Below are 17,195 nucleotides of genomic sequence, written 5' to 3'. Positions count from 1 at the left end.
AATCAGTGTGATTGGATTGACAGTATTATCTTGAGTAAAAGATACTAACTTTTGTTAGAAGAAAGTGTTCCATTTTGATAAGTGTTTAAAATTAAGAGCTATTGGCAGTCTTCCTATTGAATTGAACTGCATTTCTATTCTGTTTATCTTATTTTTTAATACACGAATTGTTTAGGTAATGATTTGCACCACATTTTTTTTAATAGTTACTAACTTTAGATTTTGTTTGTTTGTTTGTTTTTGGCTGTGTTGGGTCGCCATTGCCCCGCGGGCTTTCTCCAGTTGCAGCGAGCGGGGGCTACTCTTCGTCGTGGTGCGCGGGCTTCTCGTTGCGGTGGCTTCTCTTGTTGCAGAGCGCGGGCTCTAGGCGCGCAGGCTTCAGTAGTTGTGGCACCTGGGCTTCAGTATTTGTGGCGCACGGGCTTAGTTGCTCCCGCGGCATGTGGGATCTTCCCGGACCAGGACTCGAGCCCGTGTCTCCCGCATTGGCGGATTCTTAACCACTGCGCCGCCAGGGAAGCCCTGCACCACTTTTATGTTGATGAATAGTCTACTTTGGGGTCAGATATAAATTAACGGAGTAAAAGCAAAAAGTGCAACAATTGTTGAAATAATTTAAACCAGGAAAGGGCCTGTTAACCTATTTGTCTTTATTAGTTTATCCAAAAAATTGATTTTATTTCCGTTTTAGCCAGAGAAGTCTGAGGTACACAGCTGGGAAAGTGTAAAGACCGAAGGAAGTCTGCACAGCTCATTCTGTAAATAATTACTGAGCGCCTCTGTGCACTCAGACTCACGGGGCCGTTAGAAGATGCAGAGCCTGCTGTTAAGAAACTTAGAGCCCGGTAGAGCGTCTTTCATTGGGTGGGAGATGAATACCAGGAGGAGGTCGGGGCGGCCCAGGTGCAGAGACAGCGCTGGGCAACCTCCGGAGGCTTCGGCCGGGAAGGGCTCCCCTGCCATCAGGCAGCTTCTGTCGGAGGCGGGAATGGCGTCTCCAGTAGTAACAGAGTCTCGGAGCTGTTTGCGTTTTTTGTCTGAAGCTGGTCTTATTCCTTGGAGAGCTCGTGAGGTGCTGCTGCTCCGAGAATAGGTGTTGGGTGTTTGCAGTTTGTTTTTGTATTATATGAATTAAGATATATGAGTAAAGATGAAGAGAAGATGTACAAAAAACGTTTCCCCAAATCGCTGTCTCTGCTTTTTCTATTCATTCAGTCTCCTCATATTATTCATTTGTTCATTCCTTCTAACATTTGAGTGCCTACTCTATGCATCTACTGCTCTAAATACTGGGCAGAAAATAAGATTTCTGCCCTCATGGAACTAACATCGTAGTGGAGGGGCAGCAAACAGATCAATGCGGTGTGTGTGTTTCTGTCTGTCTGTGTTTATACACAGACCTAAGCAGAGTGGGGGAGTGCCGGAGCGGCGGGTGGTGCCGTCAGGAAAGGCCTCGCTGAGGAGGTAGCACTTTGGGCGGGGACTGAGCCCTGGCTCGCCCGCCTTGCCCTGCAGGTGAAGACGTGGAGGGTCTGGGAGATTGGGGCCTGTTGGGGGTCACGCGGCAGGCGGCGCGCAGCCCCCAGCTTTGGTTCAGCGCCCCGTTGACAGCGGCTGTTGGCCGTCCAGCTCCGCCTCGTCCCCTTCCTCTCCTAGCCGAGGGCGGCTGCAGGGAATTTGTCACTTACCAACCTGTAGTTTCAGCTCGGATTTTCAAGCTCTGATAGTAGAGCACAGAAGAAAGGGCTACGTTTTGGGGCGGGTGTATCTCAGCAGCTTCTGAGAATGTGAGAACTTTGCTTTCAGGGCAAGCAAGGTAATTTTAAAAGTTACCTTCAAATCATCTAGGAGAAAGTGTAACGAGGAGGAGTTGCGGAGGATGTTGTGAGAAGGCGGTCCCTGCGGCGGTGGTCTCCTCGCGCCCCGGTGCAGTGGCGGGAGGTGAGCCGCGTGTGCACCGTGGGAGCCCGGGCGTGGCACACCGAGAAGCCTGCGGTGCTGTCTGCCGAGCACCAGAGGTTCCTAAGCAGAGCGCAGCGAGGCGCCTTTGCTGCCTGCGGTCTGCGAATGAATTGGAGTTGGGGAGAGACTGCTATCGGAGATTCGGGCAGGAGTCAGGTAGTGTCATTTGCTAGTAATGTAGACAGGAGAAAAAGAGGATCCGAGGATAGGTCGTGGTGGCAGGAATTAGGTCAGATTTATCAGACTTCCGAGGGGGAATCCAGGAGACTACGTCCAAGGTGGAATTTGGCGACAGATTTCATATGCAGAGCAAATGAGGAAGGCAGATGAGTTTTCTAATACCGGTTCTCTAGATGAACCATTATGGTGTGAATTTTTAATAGAGGATTAAATTAATTTCTGAGATAGAGGCTACAAGAAAAAGAGTACATGGGAGATAAGAAGAGCTCACCTCGGAACATGTTATGTTTGAGATGCCTGAGGACAATTTGTAAGTATTGGTTTGACACCCAATGGCAAGTTTTTGAGTTGTTTGCATTTTGAAGGAAGTGACAGCCACAGGAGGGGATGAGATGCCCCGGAGAGACAGTGCTGAAGGGAGTGGAATCCTGAGGAAGCTCCGTGTTGAGGGGGGCGGGGTGCACAGGAGTCCAAGACGGGCGTTGGAAGAGGAGGGAGTGCTCACAAGCGGGAGGCTGCCTACAGGGCGACTGCAGGGGAGCCCGAGGACAGCGTCGCGGCTGGGGTGAGCCTGCAGGCAGAGCGCGTGATGTGGGGGCCCTGCCGGCTCCGCTTGGCTCTAAAGTCTAACTAGATCGGTGTTCGGACTTTGGGCTGATAATGCAAAATATCAAGGGGAAAGGATCCAGGTTTTGTTTTTTTTTCATGAATGCTACAGTTTACTATAGCATATCCCAGTCATTGAACTAATCGGGATCTCGCCTAAGAAATAATCTACCAACCACTTGGCTTAAGGCAAAGTTAGGATGTGAGCCTATATGTATTAATGGAAGGATAAGCTGTGTATTTAATACCTGGAAATAGAGGCTAGCCTACGTCCTTGGTGACCCCTCAGCATCTAGAGTACAGATGCAGATAGGCTTGTGTGTCTCCTGGGAAGTTGAGGTGTATTATGGCCTGGACAGAGCGTGGCTGTTTAAAACTCTGATCTTACCCAGCAAGTGTACACAGACCAGAGAGCCAGCATGTAGCAGCATAATCTGCACTGGAAACCCTCTTGTATAGGAGCTGATCTGAAAAATTTATATACATGACATCTCCTGATGTATTGCTAGATTCTTAGCCCAAGACCAGATCCTGGTCATGGTTTTATTTGATCTTTGAATGTTTACTGCAAATTTAACACTAGATGATAGTTTCTTTCATCGAGTGAAGAGAATAGAAGAAAAATCTAGAGCTCTGAAACAGCTTTTCAAAGTTTTTCAAACCATAATATTTGCAAGTTAAATACTCTGTTATGGAGCCAATATAATCCGCTTTTATTAATGGTAATATTCCTTAATTTGGGGGTGAGGTTGTACCCCCAAAATAGTATCTTTTTAAAAAGATATATCTTTAAAAAAAGAATATCTTTTAAAAGCTGGGAAACAGATGTTTAAATAAGAGCATTTTTTTAATGTAAAATTATGCCTGAGGTCTACATTCAACTTTGGCTTTGTTTACTAGGATCCATGTTCTCTCAAGCTATGAAGAAATGGGTGCAAGGAAATACTGATGAGGTAAATTCTGCTTTTAGTGTAAACAGATTCCTGTTGATAAGGGACACTTACTCAAAGCAAGGTTTTGAGTTTTCTCTTTCCTTAGTTCCCTTGCTTAAGCAGCATGGTACGTCACTGCTTCCTTATCTAGGAGGTAACAAGAAGGGGTGGGCCCTTCCTAGCATCTCACAGTTGCCTGGTAGAGGCAGTGGAGGTGTCCTCAGTCCAGAGACTCTGGCCACTGAAAAACATCCAAGCAGTCAAGTTTCCATTAATCAGCAGCCACCAGTAGTCAGTGTAGAAACAAAAGCTCAAATGTTTTCTTCCTCACTGTCAGTTATACTTTCAGAAGTAGAGGCTTGCTTTTTTGAATAGTTAAGTACATTGAAAGATGAGAGTAGAGAAAGAAAGATGTTTTGTTTTGACCACCTAACATGAAAATAGTCATGATATCGGATAGACAGTGAAGAGCATGTTAATATATCACAGCCAGAGGGTGGCCCGGGTCCTTTCATACATGGGAATGTGCCTCTTCCCAAATAAGTAGAAGTGATATGCATATACAGGTGTGTTTAGAACATTAATAATGTTTGCTGATTCTTCTAGTGAATAACCATTATCAACAGTTTAATTACTTTTATAGGCCCAGGAAGAGCTAGCTTGGAAGATTGCTAAGATGATAGTCAGTGATGTTATGCAGCAGGCCCAGTGTGATCAGCCGTTAGAGAAGTCCGCGAAGGTAAGGATGCCTCGTGTTCTGATCGGGCGTGTGTAACACTGAAGAGAGTTCGGTCCCAGAGATACAAAAACTTAAGAGGACATAAGGGAGCTTCTGCTTCTGCCGTTGAAGGATTAACTGCTATAGGAACTGCCCTCTCATGATAAACAACTAGACAACTGACAAAGTAAATGAAACAGCTATTTCCAGATATGAGACAACAGGCGGTGGAGGGCTTTCATCCTTGAAAGGACGGTAACATCGAGGTGATCCCTACCTAGTTCACTTCCTAGAAGCAGTTTCCAAAGTGTAGGGAGGACAGACTGTAAGCTTTCAATGAATTTTAAAGGATTGAAAGCATACAGTTTCTTCTCTGACCATAAAGGAATTAAACAAGGAATCAGTAACAGAAAGGTATGTGGAGGGAATTCCCTGGCTGTCCTGTGGTTAGGACTCTGGGCTTTCACTGCTGAGGGCCTGGGCTCAGTCCCTGGTCGGGGAACTAGGATCTCACAAGCTGTGTGGCACAGCCAAAAAAAAAAAAAGAGAGAGAGAGAGAGAGAGAGAGAAAGAAAGATATGTGGAAAATCCCCAAATATTTTGAAATTAAAACAACGTACTTAGTCAAACGTACATTAGTCAAAGAAGAAATCAGAAGGAATATTAGAAAATATTTTGGACTGAAAACACAACGTAGTACAATCTGCCCTCCCTATTCGTGGGCTCTGCATCTGAAGGTTTCACATCCATGGATTCAACCAGCCACGAATCAAAAATATATTAAAAAAAAAAAATTTCCATAAAGTTCCAAAAAGCAGAACTTGCATTTGCCATGGCCTGGCAACTGTTTACATAGCATTTGCATTGTATTAGGTATTATAAGTAAGCTAGAGGTGATTTCAGATACACAGGATGAGATGTGTAGGTTGTATGCAAATACTGTGCCGTTTTATGTACGGCACTTGAGCATTCTCGGACTTGGGTATCTGCAGGGCTCCTGGGACCAACCTCCCACCGTTACTACGGGACAACTCTCTTTGTGGGGTGCTGCTAAAGCAGTTCTTACAGGTTAATTTGTAGCATTAAATATTTATATGGACGAGGAAAAGTCACAGTCTTCTATCTTAAGAAACTAGAAAATGAGTCAATGAAACCCAAAGAAAGTAGAAAGAAGGAAGTAATAAAGATAAAAGTGAATATCAATTACTTTTTTTTTTTTTTGGATCTACTAAGTCATTTACACTCTTCCATTTTGTTACCTCTTCTCTCACTTTTCCCTTTCATGTGACTTCGGTTTTTTTGTTTGGGTTATTTTCTTAAGTACTACTTTAGGGAGGGGTGAACTGAATGGGTGTGATCAATCGGCCATCTTTTTTTTTTTTTTTTTTGTGGTACGCGGGCCTCTCACCGTTGCGGCCTCTCCCGTCGTGGAGCACAGGCTCCAGACGCGCAGGCCCAGAGGCCATGGCCCACGGGCCCAACTGCTCCGCGGCACGTGGGATCTTCCCGGACCGGGGCACGAACCCGCGTCCCCTGCGTTGCCAGGCGGACTCTCAACCACTGCGCCACCGGGGAAGCCCCAATCTGCCATCTTTACCTGGAGGTCAACAACAGTAATCATTAGGAAATTCTGACTTGCCCCCAACCGAATACTCTGTTTGTCTGTGGCTTCACCAGCTGTGCCCACAAGAGCCACACAAATAACCCAGCAAATTGGAGGCAGCCACTTAGCACCCCCAGTTATCTCTTCAGGCAGACTCCCAGTTCCTCCACCAGCTTTGCTTTCTGTAACTTGAGTTGACTCACAGAGACTTCATGTGATAGGAGAACCTCTGCTCAGACTCTTTGTGAAGGTGTTAAACTACTCTTCTGTCCTGCACTTTATCAGGAGTTAGGAGCCCTGTGTTAGTTAGTTACCTGGGCTCAGACGGAGGCGTGAACTTAGATTTGGGTCCAGCATCACCTTTCCGTGCTGTGTAGCCAACTTTTTACTCTTTTATTACCAGAGCTTGGTTTAATTTTGAACTTTTCACTGAGCTGATTCATACCAAAGCTCTGTTTACCTTTGCAGACTCCGTCCTCTTTTCTATGTAAGGGTGATAATTTTTGCCTATATTCACTGGCTCAGTCAAACCCAGAACAGCAAAGAACATGATAAAGGCGTATAAAGAAGTGCAAGGCAGTTGTTTTTGTGGTCCCCGTTATCACGTTGACGACCCAGTGTCTGACAATATGAAAATGTTCTTTAGGAACCATTTTGGAAAGCAGATGTTTAAACTTAAGGCTTTGCATTGGAGTTCTGTGTTCAGATTTTATTACCATATGCTTTTCATTTCCAAGATACACAGATACATTTTGCTCTTAACCTCGCTGGACCTTCTCTCTGGCTGGTCAAGATGATTGTCCTGCGTGTCCTGTAGGAATCAGCAGTGTATTGGCATGGAAAAAGCAGTAGGCTGGCAGACCTCGTTCAGTCCATCTTTAGTATGTGTGGCCTTTTGCAAGTTAATTTTCTCCAGTCCCTTCATTTCCTTGTCAGTAGATCAGAGAAGTTGGACAAGAAAATCTCATAAGATCCCCTGTAGTCCTCATTCCGTGAATGTGAGAAGTCCTGCACCCACAAAGGGGTACCCAACCCCCCTTTAACCCCTGTGGATACCTCTCTGCTTTGAATCGCCTCCTCTACATTTGTCTGTAGAAAGCACTTGAGCATTTAATGTAAAGGACCTCACAGCATTACTGAGTTGTTTCATGTGTTTATGTCCCATCTCACAAATAGCAGGGACCATGTCTTCTGTGATGTTTGTTTCCTCCCCAGTGCGGTGAAATAGAGGACTCAGCCTCAGAATCTTGGTCTTAGGAGGCCAGAAGATCAAAGCTCTCTGTTTTCTTTCTAAAGGCTTTGGCGCATTCCATATTATGGCTCTGTCTTCATCTAATGAATCCCCTGTGGGTGGTCACTTAGGTCGTTTGGGATCGTTCCCTGTTACAAACAATACTTTGATGAATGTGTGTGTAAGTTTTTGCCCTCTCTTATGAGTATGCTTTAGAGTAATTCCTAGAAGCAGAATTATCTGTCAAGAAGTAGATATTTCGTTCTGATATCTGTTGCCAAAACGGAAAGATAAAAGCAAGTCTGGGTGCCAGTCCTCGTTATGGAAGCTTCAGGTGGGTTGCTTGGCCTCCTTAGGCTTCCATCCACTCAGCTGTAAAGGAAGGTACTTAGGGCATTTTCCGTCCCGTGGTTGTAGTCAGCTCCTGGCTGTCATGAGCGCTGGAGTGTAGTGGGTGCTCCCCGAGGGTCGGCGCCCTTCTTCCTTAATCCGTGATGGTAGCGTGTCACTGGTTGTACGAATGTACCTTACCTTTTTCTTTTCCTTTCTTTCATCAGCTATGACTCAAGACCTGAGATAAAGGAAATCTGCTTTTGGAAAATAAAAGAACTTTTTTCCTTTGGTTGGATTCTTCCCCGCAGCCAGTGAAAACAGAGCACTGTATTTCTTCTCACTGTTGTTCCCAAGAAAGAACGGCAGACAATCCTAGACTTCCAGCGTCGGCAGAGTGTCGCACAGACACATCTGCACACGATGATCGCACAGTGAAAGTCGTAGAGACGGAGTGGTGGTGTTTACATTACTAGAGACTTACTAGTTTTCCAATGGCGATAACCCACGCGTGGAAGAGCGTTAGTCCCCTGGGGTAGGCGGGGGCCACGCGCCACGGGAGATGCAGAGGCGAAGAGCCGGTAGTTGATGCACCCCCCGTGGCGGTGACCCACCCCAGCGGCGTCAGGCAGCGGGAGCCAGCGGGGCTTCGCTTGGTCTCCTGAGCGGGCAGGTGCGCCGGCCCCTCAGGAGCCGGGCGGTGCGGTGCCCGCAGGTGGCTTTTCTTCCGCGGGCGGGGTCTGCACAGAGGCGTTAATTTGGAAGGAAGCTAACGGGCCGTGGGTCGAGTCTTGGTGACGTTGTCCTCCATTTGGTGACAGTGTGTGGTCTTCACGTTTTAATTGCTCCTGAGAAGCAGTACTCCTAAAGCCAGCTCCCCCGCTGACGGAAGGGCGAGCCTCTGCGCTGCAAGTGGTAGGACTTGCTCCTCCGAGGTTCTGGGCTCCGGTGGCATCACCTCCCCTCAGAGTACTTGGGGAGAGGGACGTGCAACAGCCATCACTCCAGTTTTCCCCTGTGGCTCCTCGAACGAAATGTTTATTCCCAGATTGCAGAGTTTTTGAAGAAGATGGGCGGGCAGGCGTGGGGACAGAGGCGCTCAGTTCTGACCCCCCTTCTTTGCTCTGCGCTGGGACGCGTGCACGCTGTGGCCCTTTTCTTCTGTCTGGGGGGTAACGCGAGGCCCCTCCCTGCGCTTCCACCTGGCCGGCTTCGGGGTCTGGACGTCGCTGCCGTGGGCGGGGCCGCCCAGCCGGCCCCCACACTCCCTGGCGGCGGTGGCAGCGCCGCCCCACCACTCGGACCGCTGGAGGGGAAGAACGTGCTCTTAGGCGTTACTGCTTTTGCTCAGACTTTGCAAAAAATACACATATACACACATGAATATATAATTATTAATCACCTCTGTCCTTGAGAAAGTCCTGAATGAACAGAGAATTTATTCCACCGCAATATTTGGTTGTATAGACGCGCACTGTTTCATCAGCAGAAGAAGCAGAAAGGCTGTGTATGAGTTTTTGGTACTATGTACCACCTCTGTTATTCTTCTAGAGTGAAGTATTCATGTACTTAAACCATATTCTATTTAATTGTGTTTGATTTTAAAATATATATATGAATTATATTTACAATGGTGTCAGCTTTCTGCTTTCAGGGCATTTATGGCTCCTCCGTTGAGATGTGTTGATTCTTCCCAGTATTCCCATTTGCTTTACAGGAACCCAGAACATGAGCCACTCCGGGACTCAGCCTTGCGTTTGGAGCGTATGGCGTAGACCTGAGGTGTTGTTAGATGCATGTGCTGTGATTGACTCACCTTGTTCTTTTAACAGAATATTTCCATCCACTTCTCTTTGCTCCAACCTTTAAATAACAGAAAAGCAATATAAAGGTCATAGAATAAACTGTGGTTTTGGGTGACTCTTGCTGCCTCTGCATGGTTTGGAATAACATTTTCCATAAGACTCTAGGCTATTTAAACTAGTGCTTTCAGTTAAGGTCTGTCCAGTCATGTCTTTGTGTGCGTTGTGGGCTTCGGAGCTAGAGATGTCGGTAGTTGTAAGGTTCTTACAAGGAAAAGAACAGCAAGTTTGAGACGGGGCTACTTTTTCTACCCCGCCCACTGTAGGACACAGAAGCAGTGTGGCCTGAAACTTGTAGCCAGGCGAGACATATGCTCTCACGGAGCTCCTTGCACTTACTTTCAGATTAAGATTGGAATCATCTGACCTCGAGTGCCAGGCTCTGTGTGGTGTGCCCACAAAATAGGATTCCCTGGCAGGGTTTTTATAGGTTTAGTGAATCAACTGAACATCCGGCTTTATCGTGATGTTGACATCAATGCAGATTGTTTTAAAAAAAAAAAAGAAGATGTTAGTGAAAAGGGGTACCTTCCGTAACTGGGCTTGTCTTCATCACTCATGTAAGATGTGACGAAATTTAAAAAACAAGTATCGGCCTCGCCCGGTGAAAAGCAGTAAAACACGGAGCGGCTTTTTGTAGCCTTTTCTGCTCGGGTTCAGTGTCCAGGAGGAGTTTGTAAAACTAAGGAATTTACGGTTCTGAAGCTTTGGCTAGTGCAGTCAGAATTTGGAGGGGAAGGTCGCTCCGAATAGAAAAGCACAGACAACGTCTTTGTTGTTTTAAGTGCTGATAGCTAAGCACTGCTGACGCAGCGGGCGCCTCTCTCACTACCGTGTGGTGGGGCCTGTTTGTACACAAGGACCTCGCCCCTCCCCTCCCCCGCACACCAGTTGATCAGACCAGGGTTGATCTTCTCCCCATCCAAAGAGGCCCAAGAACAGAGTCTTTATCCAAAGAATTTTGCAAAGGGCAGGAGACATCCCAGTCCCTGTCTGGGCTGATAGCACGTATGGGGCACTTGCAAGTCAGGACCCCTGAGCCGGTGCCACGTGCATGAGCAGAGATCTGTACAAGCAGAAACAACAGACACGAGAGCAAGTGGGTGAGAGCAGCTGCCTTGTAGCCTGCAGGTGGTGAAGGTTTCTGGCTCTAGTCCTGCATCCTTGCCGTGGGCTCCATCAATTCCTCGGGTATCCTTAGGATGCACTTCGGCTTTTTAAAAATCAGTCTGAAGGGAGTTTTTCCTTCGCAAGCAAAAGGACCTTGACTACAGTACTACCAGATTGCTGTAATCACTAATGATCGCATGTGCTCAGCATGTTTGCAAAATACTGGTGAATTCTGGAGAATTTTTCTTCAGTAAACCTTCCTTGGTCATTTTGTGTATTCTCTCAAAATGGAATCCTACACTCACGGAACTAAAAGACACTCCCTCATTTTTCCAGGGGGGAGTTAGTCAGGCCTGGGAAAAGGGCAGGTCCTTGGCCTTTTGTCGGATGGCCACCTTCTGGATCAGGGCCTTTGCACACTTCCCTCCTTCCTTCTGCAGGATAAACACTGTTCCCACTTTCAGCACCTACAATGAAACCCAGAAATAGAAGGGCATTTCTGTTAACGAGTGAGAACTTCAAATAAGGGAGGGCAGTGATTATCACAAACTTTGTAAGTGCTGACCATTTCTACATACTAGGCAAGGTGTCTGGCCTTTGGCTGGGACCGGAAGCAGGAGTAAGTTTCAGCAGGACGTTCAAGGTTACAGCTTCAAAGACCCACCAGCCAGGACAGCTGCCGTGCAGGGCCCTCGGCCGATGAGCCCTGACGCCGCGGAGGCCTCTGCTTGGGCTCAAGAGCAGGAAGTGGGGTCCTACACGGACCCGGGGGCTGGGTGGAAAGGGCCAGCAAAAGCCTGGAGGGCGTTCGTGACCACGGAGGAAAGCCCGTCTGCCGCCTGTCTCTCGGGGTTGGAGCTCTTCCCGCTTCGCGGTTCATGCCAACGCGTGTGTCCTCGTCTGCTCCCGCCACGCCGCCTGCTCCGGCTGGCGCACTGCCCGGGCACGGGGGGGCACCCACGGCGCTGCTCCTCAGCTGCCCCCCAGGGAGCGCTCGCGAACCCAGGCAAGGGTGGCTGGACCCCGTCGGCGGTGGGCGGGCAGGTGCCCGGAAGGAGTGGCTTCCATTCAGCCGAAGTCAGCTGGCATTTGCCGAGAAGCCAGTGAGGGTTGTGACGGTGGCGTGTCCTCGGACGCCCGACTCCCCGATCTTGAATAGCCGCCAGGCTCAGCCCGAAATGATCCCAAGCCGGCCTCCACCTCCATCCTGGTAAGAACCCCCCCTGCGGGCACCGCATGGAACGGCTCGAGCTGGACCTCCAGACCAAGCAGAGCTCCCCGTCTTGGCAAAGGGCCCTTTGTTGTTTCTAATGACAGAGCTGCCGGGTTAGCAGGTGTTCACCTACGAAGTGCTGAGGGTGCAGGGATACAGGAAGGGGTATCCATTCTACCGAGGAGGTAGAGGTTGGAGGTTTATCTGAAGTGGGTGCTAGTATTTTTCACTCAAGACAGCCCTTTGAGCCAGTGATTTAACACCCTCTCCTTCCAAAACCCTTCCTGGCAGGAGTCACCAGGTTTCGTGACCTCTTGCCCGCGCCCTTCCACGTGCCCCCAGAGGGCCAGTTGCTGTGCAGCTCCATTTCCTCGCCGTCACCTGGCTGACAGCGAGGGGTGGGCACCTTGACCCCGAGCCCTTCGGGCTGCTCTCTGATCCAGGTGGGCGTAGGAGCAGCCACAGCGCCGTGGGGCTCTCTGCAGACCCCCGGGAAACGTGGAGCCTTAGAAGCTAGAAACAAGGGGCCCAATGTCGAGTTATTACACGCAGGGGATATAAAAACCCCAAGCTTGGAAAACCCAGCTCACTATTGAGCTGATGCCCTGAGGTGATCAGCCCCTTCCGAGTTCTCCTTTAGCGAGAAGAGCCAAGTACTTGAGTACTTGCTGTGTGCCGGGCACTCTCTCACGTAACCCGTGCGATAATCTTGTAAGTGCGTACTTTTCCCTCGTTATAAATGAGGAGACAGGCTCTGGAGGCGAAGCAATTCTCCAGAGGGATCAAGTCCAGGCAGCCATTACAAACATTCTGTTATAGCTTAAAGCGGTGGTTCTTAACACTTCCGCGTGCATCAGGGTCCCCTGGGGAACATGTTGAGATGGATCGCTGGGCCTCCCCGCCTCCGCCCGCCCACAGTTTCTGAGTTGGTAGGTCTGGGGCGGAGCCTGAGAATTTGCATTTTAGCAAATTCCCAGCTGCTGCTGCCCACGAGACCACACTTTTGAGAATCACGGCCTTAGAACCTTTCCTGTAAATTGGGAAACTCATGTTTTCATTCCCTTTTATTGGACGTGCCTACGCTACCCAGAAGTGTAATTTGAGACCTATTACTCATTCACTCAAGCACATAAATCCTTTATCAGTATTCAGATATTTGGCAAAGCCGAAGGGACCCAGACACCAACCCGCCAACCCGCTGTCTCATCGCCTGGGCAGGTCTGAGGCCATCCAGGCAGGTGTCTCCCCCAGGGGTGAGGCTTGGAAGAGGCCCAGGCCAGCCTCGGCCCTCGGTGCATTTGCTGGGGACAGTGCACGTGTCATCCCCTCAGGGGTGAGTCCGGGCTGGTGGGTCACACTGGGGTCCCGGCGGAAGCTTTTGCACACATCCTGCCTGGCCCGCTTCCTTCCAGCTTGTCCCCCAGGTCCTCGACGCCACCTGCCCCCAAGACTCTGACCAGGCCTCTCCTGCCCCCTCTCCCTCGCTGCCTCTTTTCAGGTCCCTTCCGCAGGGCTCGGGTGCCTTGTTCCCCTTCCTCTACCTTCTCCCTTCAGCACATGCTTCCTGGGGGCCAGCTGTAGGCCTGTCCCCGGAGCAGACACTGCCCACCCTCCTTGCTGCCTAGGAAACAAACCCTGACGCATTGCTGGGGTGAGTGACGTGCTGGGGGGCAGCCGAGGTGGACCCGAGGTTCATGGACTCCTGATCATCGCAGTCTTGCCCCGGAACATGCCCACTGTTTGTTCCCTCAAGATACCATTTCTTCACGGTCCCAACACGCGCAGGCTGCGCCCTCCCCTCCCCCGCCCCTCGCCTCCCCGCCCCTGCCCCGCCCCTGCTCTGCCCTCCCCGCCCCGCCCCGCCCCTCCCCTCCCCTCACATTTCAGCCCCCAGCAACCTCAAGCCCCGCAAGCTTTGCAGGGTTACAGATGCCTCCTATTGGAATGGGTTGAAAGGGTGAGAAGCAGGTTGGGAGTGATCCCAGGGGTTTTCCCCTCACTGTTACTAGAGTTGGGCTTTGTAAACCAGCGTCAAAGAGCAAGTTCAGAAGCAGTAAGTGAGCAGTTTTGTTCTAAGGCTGACGGGCGGGGGCCGGGGAGACCCGTGCTGACGTGGGACTTGGGCCAGTCTCCCCAGTTCCAGTGTGGGGCACGTGTCTCCTGCTGCGTCGCAAACAACTTAGACACAAGGAGAAACGCCTCGAGAAGCCGTCACTCTGTCACGGTGAAGACTGGGTGTCCCAGACGCACAGAGTGTGAATAACATTGTTACTTGAAATGTGAGGTGGGGGGAAAAGCAATATTTTGTACTGATGTATTCTTGTATATAATGTTATTTTAAATATGCATGTGTAACTAAATAAATTAGATATTATAACTAGACATCTGACTATTTTGTCAATATTCCCAAAACTTTAAACTCAGATGGATACCTTACTTTTTTAAAAATTTTTTCTTTAGGAAAATGGAGGTTTGCCTTAAATATAGGATCACATATGCATTACCTCCCTGTGATCTGCCGAGTAAAATCCAAATTCCTTATTCAGCACTAATGCCCTGGCTGACCCAGCCTCCAAGACCTCGGAACCCTAGACCCTTAACTCCACCTCCCCGCGCTCTCCCCCCGTGGAGTTCTGCAGACTTCACCCCGACACTCTGCCTCAGGAAGCCCTTCCCCTTCGAAGGCTCCCCCTCCCCCTCCTTCAAGACCCTCCCTGATGTCCGGCCCCCCTGAGACCCCCTAGCACATCCTCACACAGCATCCAACTCGGCCTTCCCGCGGCTGGCTCCCGGCCCTGTCTGCCCCCCCAGACGTGCACGCGCTTCCCCCCGGGGAAGGGTCCCAACCAGGGGGCGCGGCCCAGGAGATGCTGGGGAAGAAAAGAGAAAGTTTGCTTGAGATGAACCAGGCCCAGCCGTGGTCTTCCTGGGCTCATCTGCCCAGAATCGCAGCCAAGGCCTCCCGTGCCTCAGGGGCTGAAGGGGTCCCTGCCTGTTGGCAGCAAGAGGCTGACGTTTAGATATCTCAGCCCAGGTCCAGCAACTCACAGGTTGCCCAAGTGTCCTGAGACCCTTTCAGAAGGCCTGCAAGGTCAAAACTATTTTCGTAATAACACTAAGACGTGAATTGTCTTTTTCACTATGTGGATATTTGCATTGATGATGCAAAGGCGATGGTGACCTCTTAGCAGGAATCTGGACACGCTGTGCTGGTGGTCATTGTACTTTTCCCCGCCAGGCACTTGCCATTTAAAAAAAAGAGAGCCAGTTTCCCATAAGTGTCTTGATGAAGCAGTAACAATTACTAATTTTATTAAATCTCGACCCTCAAGTGCCTGTTTTTACTGTTACATGGGACAACGTGGGAAGGACACAGGAAGCCCTTCGGCACAGCAAGGGGTGATGGTTGTCTCCCGCAGAAGCTCTGGCCACCCCGCCGTGGACCCGCATGAGGGCACACTCAACAAGCCGGTTATTCAGGCTTGGGTCTTGCGAAGACATTTTCGTGAAAATGAAGGAAGCGAGCCTATCACTTTGAGAAGAAAACACTGCCGGTATTTATTATTGCCCGGGATGAAATCTGAGTTTTCAAGCAAAAACTAGAATTGTGGAAAACTGATATTCACCACGGCGGCCTTGATAGCTTCCCTTCCTGAAAGACGTTTCTGATGAGATCTAATGTATGTGTGACTTTTTAAAATACTGTATGATGACCGATGCCTGATGCACAAAACAGGTAGATGAAAGATTGGTTCAATGTGTGAGACCCACCCGTAGGATACAAAGGGTTCCGAGATGAGAAAACTTGAGAACTGCCCCGCTGGTCCAACCTCAGGCCCTGGAAGAAGCCACACCCGGGAGGCCAGACCTTATTTGCACTGTGCTTGTTTGCATGAAAGTAGGTTTGATTCCACATGGTGCTGTATCCTTGCTATGGGGTCTTCAACCTTTCCCTCACCTCTCTGGGCCTCTGTTCCTTCTGTAGAAACGGAGACAATGATTCTTCAGAAACTGGTGGTGGCAGAGAGGGTTCGCTGGCACGGGAAACGTTTGGTAGTGCAATCGGAATGTCTGGTTGATGTACGATGAAGAGGCTGGAGAGCTAGTTTTCTTTGGTTTAATTACAAAGACAGACCTGCCCTAATCATCTCCCAGCTAGGGCTGCCCTCTGGGTGCAAATCAACGGCTTTGTGTGCAGGCCCTGGGCTTGTGTGCAGGGGCTCCTCCTTAGAGGCGACAGGCTTTGTTTATAGTCGAGCTGTAACCAGGTGTGGGGGGAGGACTGCTGACCCGGGGTCTTCCCCCAGCACAGGAGGAAGTGAGCGTTCTGTCCTGACCGCAGGGCGCCAGGCCACCTCCTCTGCCTCTGGGGGCCCCCGTCTGAGGTCAGCGGCACAGCTGGCGGGCCAGCCTCTCGGGAAGGAAGCTCGAGGAGGCTGCGGGCCTCCCTCAAAGGAAGCAAGAAGCAGAACCACAGGCAACAAGGACCAAGACTGTGCATGGGGTCTCGGAGCAGAAAAGCAGAGGTCAGCGGAACCAGATGGAAAGCCCGAGACACAGGCGAGGTCAGCCCAGCACGGGGGGTGTTGGCAGAAAGTGGGTGGGGGAGCAAGCGGCCCTGCTGTCATCCCACAGGGGACTCACCACACCTGATCTCGTGAGCCCCGGGGGCCAGGGTGTCAGATTCAGGGACAGTTCACGTTAATCAAGCTCCCACAGGCTGTAACACAGAAATACAGGTCAGAAGCCCTCTTACTGATTTCTGAGGAAAAGTTCAACTGTCAAAAAGAAACCAAGGACTTCCCTGGTGGCGCAGTGGTTAAGAATCCGCCTGCCAATTCAGGGGACACGGGTTCAAGCCCTGGTCCGGGAAGGTCCCACATGCCGCGGAGCAACTAAGCCAGTGTCCCACAACTCCTGAGCCCGCGAGCCACAACTCCTGAGCCCGCGTGCCACAACTACTGAAGCCCACACGCCCAGAGCCCGTGATCCGCAACAAGAGAGGCCACCGCAGTGAGAAGCCCGCGCACCGTTAACGAAGAGTATCCCTGCTCGCTGCAACTAGAGAAAGACCGCGCGCGGCAACGAAGACGCAACGCAGCCAAAATTAATTAATTAATTAATTAATTAATTAATTAATTTTAAAAAAGTAAACCAAAAAGAGCATTTGACACAATCCAACATGCCTTCACGATAAAAACTCTCAGCAAAATAAGCTACGAGGACATACTGTACAGCACACGGAATATAGCCAATATTTTATAATAACTATAAATGGAGGATAACCTTTAAAAATTGTGAATCACCATATCGTACACCTGTAACTTATATAATATTGTACATCAACTAGACTTCAATTAAAAAAAAAAAAAAAAAACGCTCAGCAAAGTAGGAAGAGAGGGAAACTTCTCTCAACTCCGCTGTTTTTCCAGCGGCACAGAACGCACA

The 17,195-nt window shown here is 49.7% G+C and overlaps 1 protein-coding gene across 4 annotated transcripts in view; it reads left to right on the top strand.

The window, feature by feature from the left end:
- The window catches only part of AKAP10 (A-kinase anchoring protein 10), a 56,404-nt gene extending 42,275 nt beyond the window's left edge, over positions 1-14,129 (top strand). For 3 of the 4 annotated variants that reach the window (XM_067021763.1, XM_059048435.2, XM_067021762.1), the window contains 3 exons: positions 3,649-3,701; positions 4,324-4,419; positions 7,790-9,193. In XM_067021763.1, coding sequence (XP_066877864.1) covers positions 3,649-3,701; positions 4,324-4,419; positions 7,790-7,795 — 155 coding nt within the window. In that variant the 3' untranslated portion in view covers positions 7,796-9,193. Of the gene's footprint in view, positions 1-3,648; positions 3,702-4,323; positions 4,420-7,789; positions 9,194-13,634 lie in introns of those variants that run through there. The other variant, XM_067021764.1, reaches the window with a different exon arrangement.
- Positions 14,130-17,195: the final 3,066 nt, after the last annotated feature.

This window comes from Kogia breviceps, chromosome 19 (genome assembly GCF_026419965.1).
Source record: "Kogia breviceps isolate mKogBre1 chromosome 19, mKogBre1 haplotype 1, whole genome shotgun sequence".
NCBI classification, from domain to species: domain Eukaryota; kingdom Metazoa; phylum Chordata; class Mammalia; order Artiodactyla; family Physeteridae; genus Kogia; species Kogia breviceps.
The sequence above is the reverse complement of the archived record's forward strand: the minus strand, read 5'-3'. Positions and strand labels throughout refer to the sequence as shown.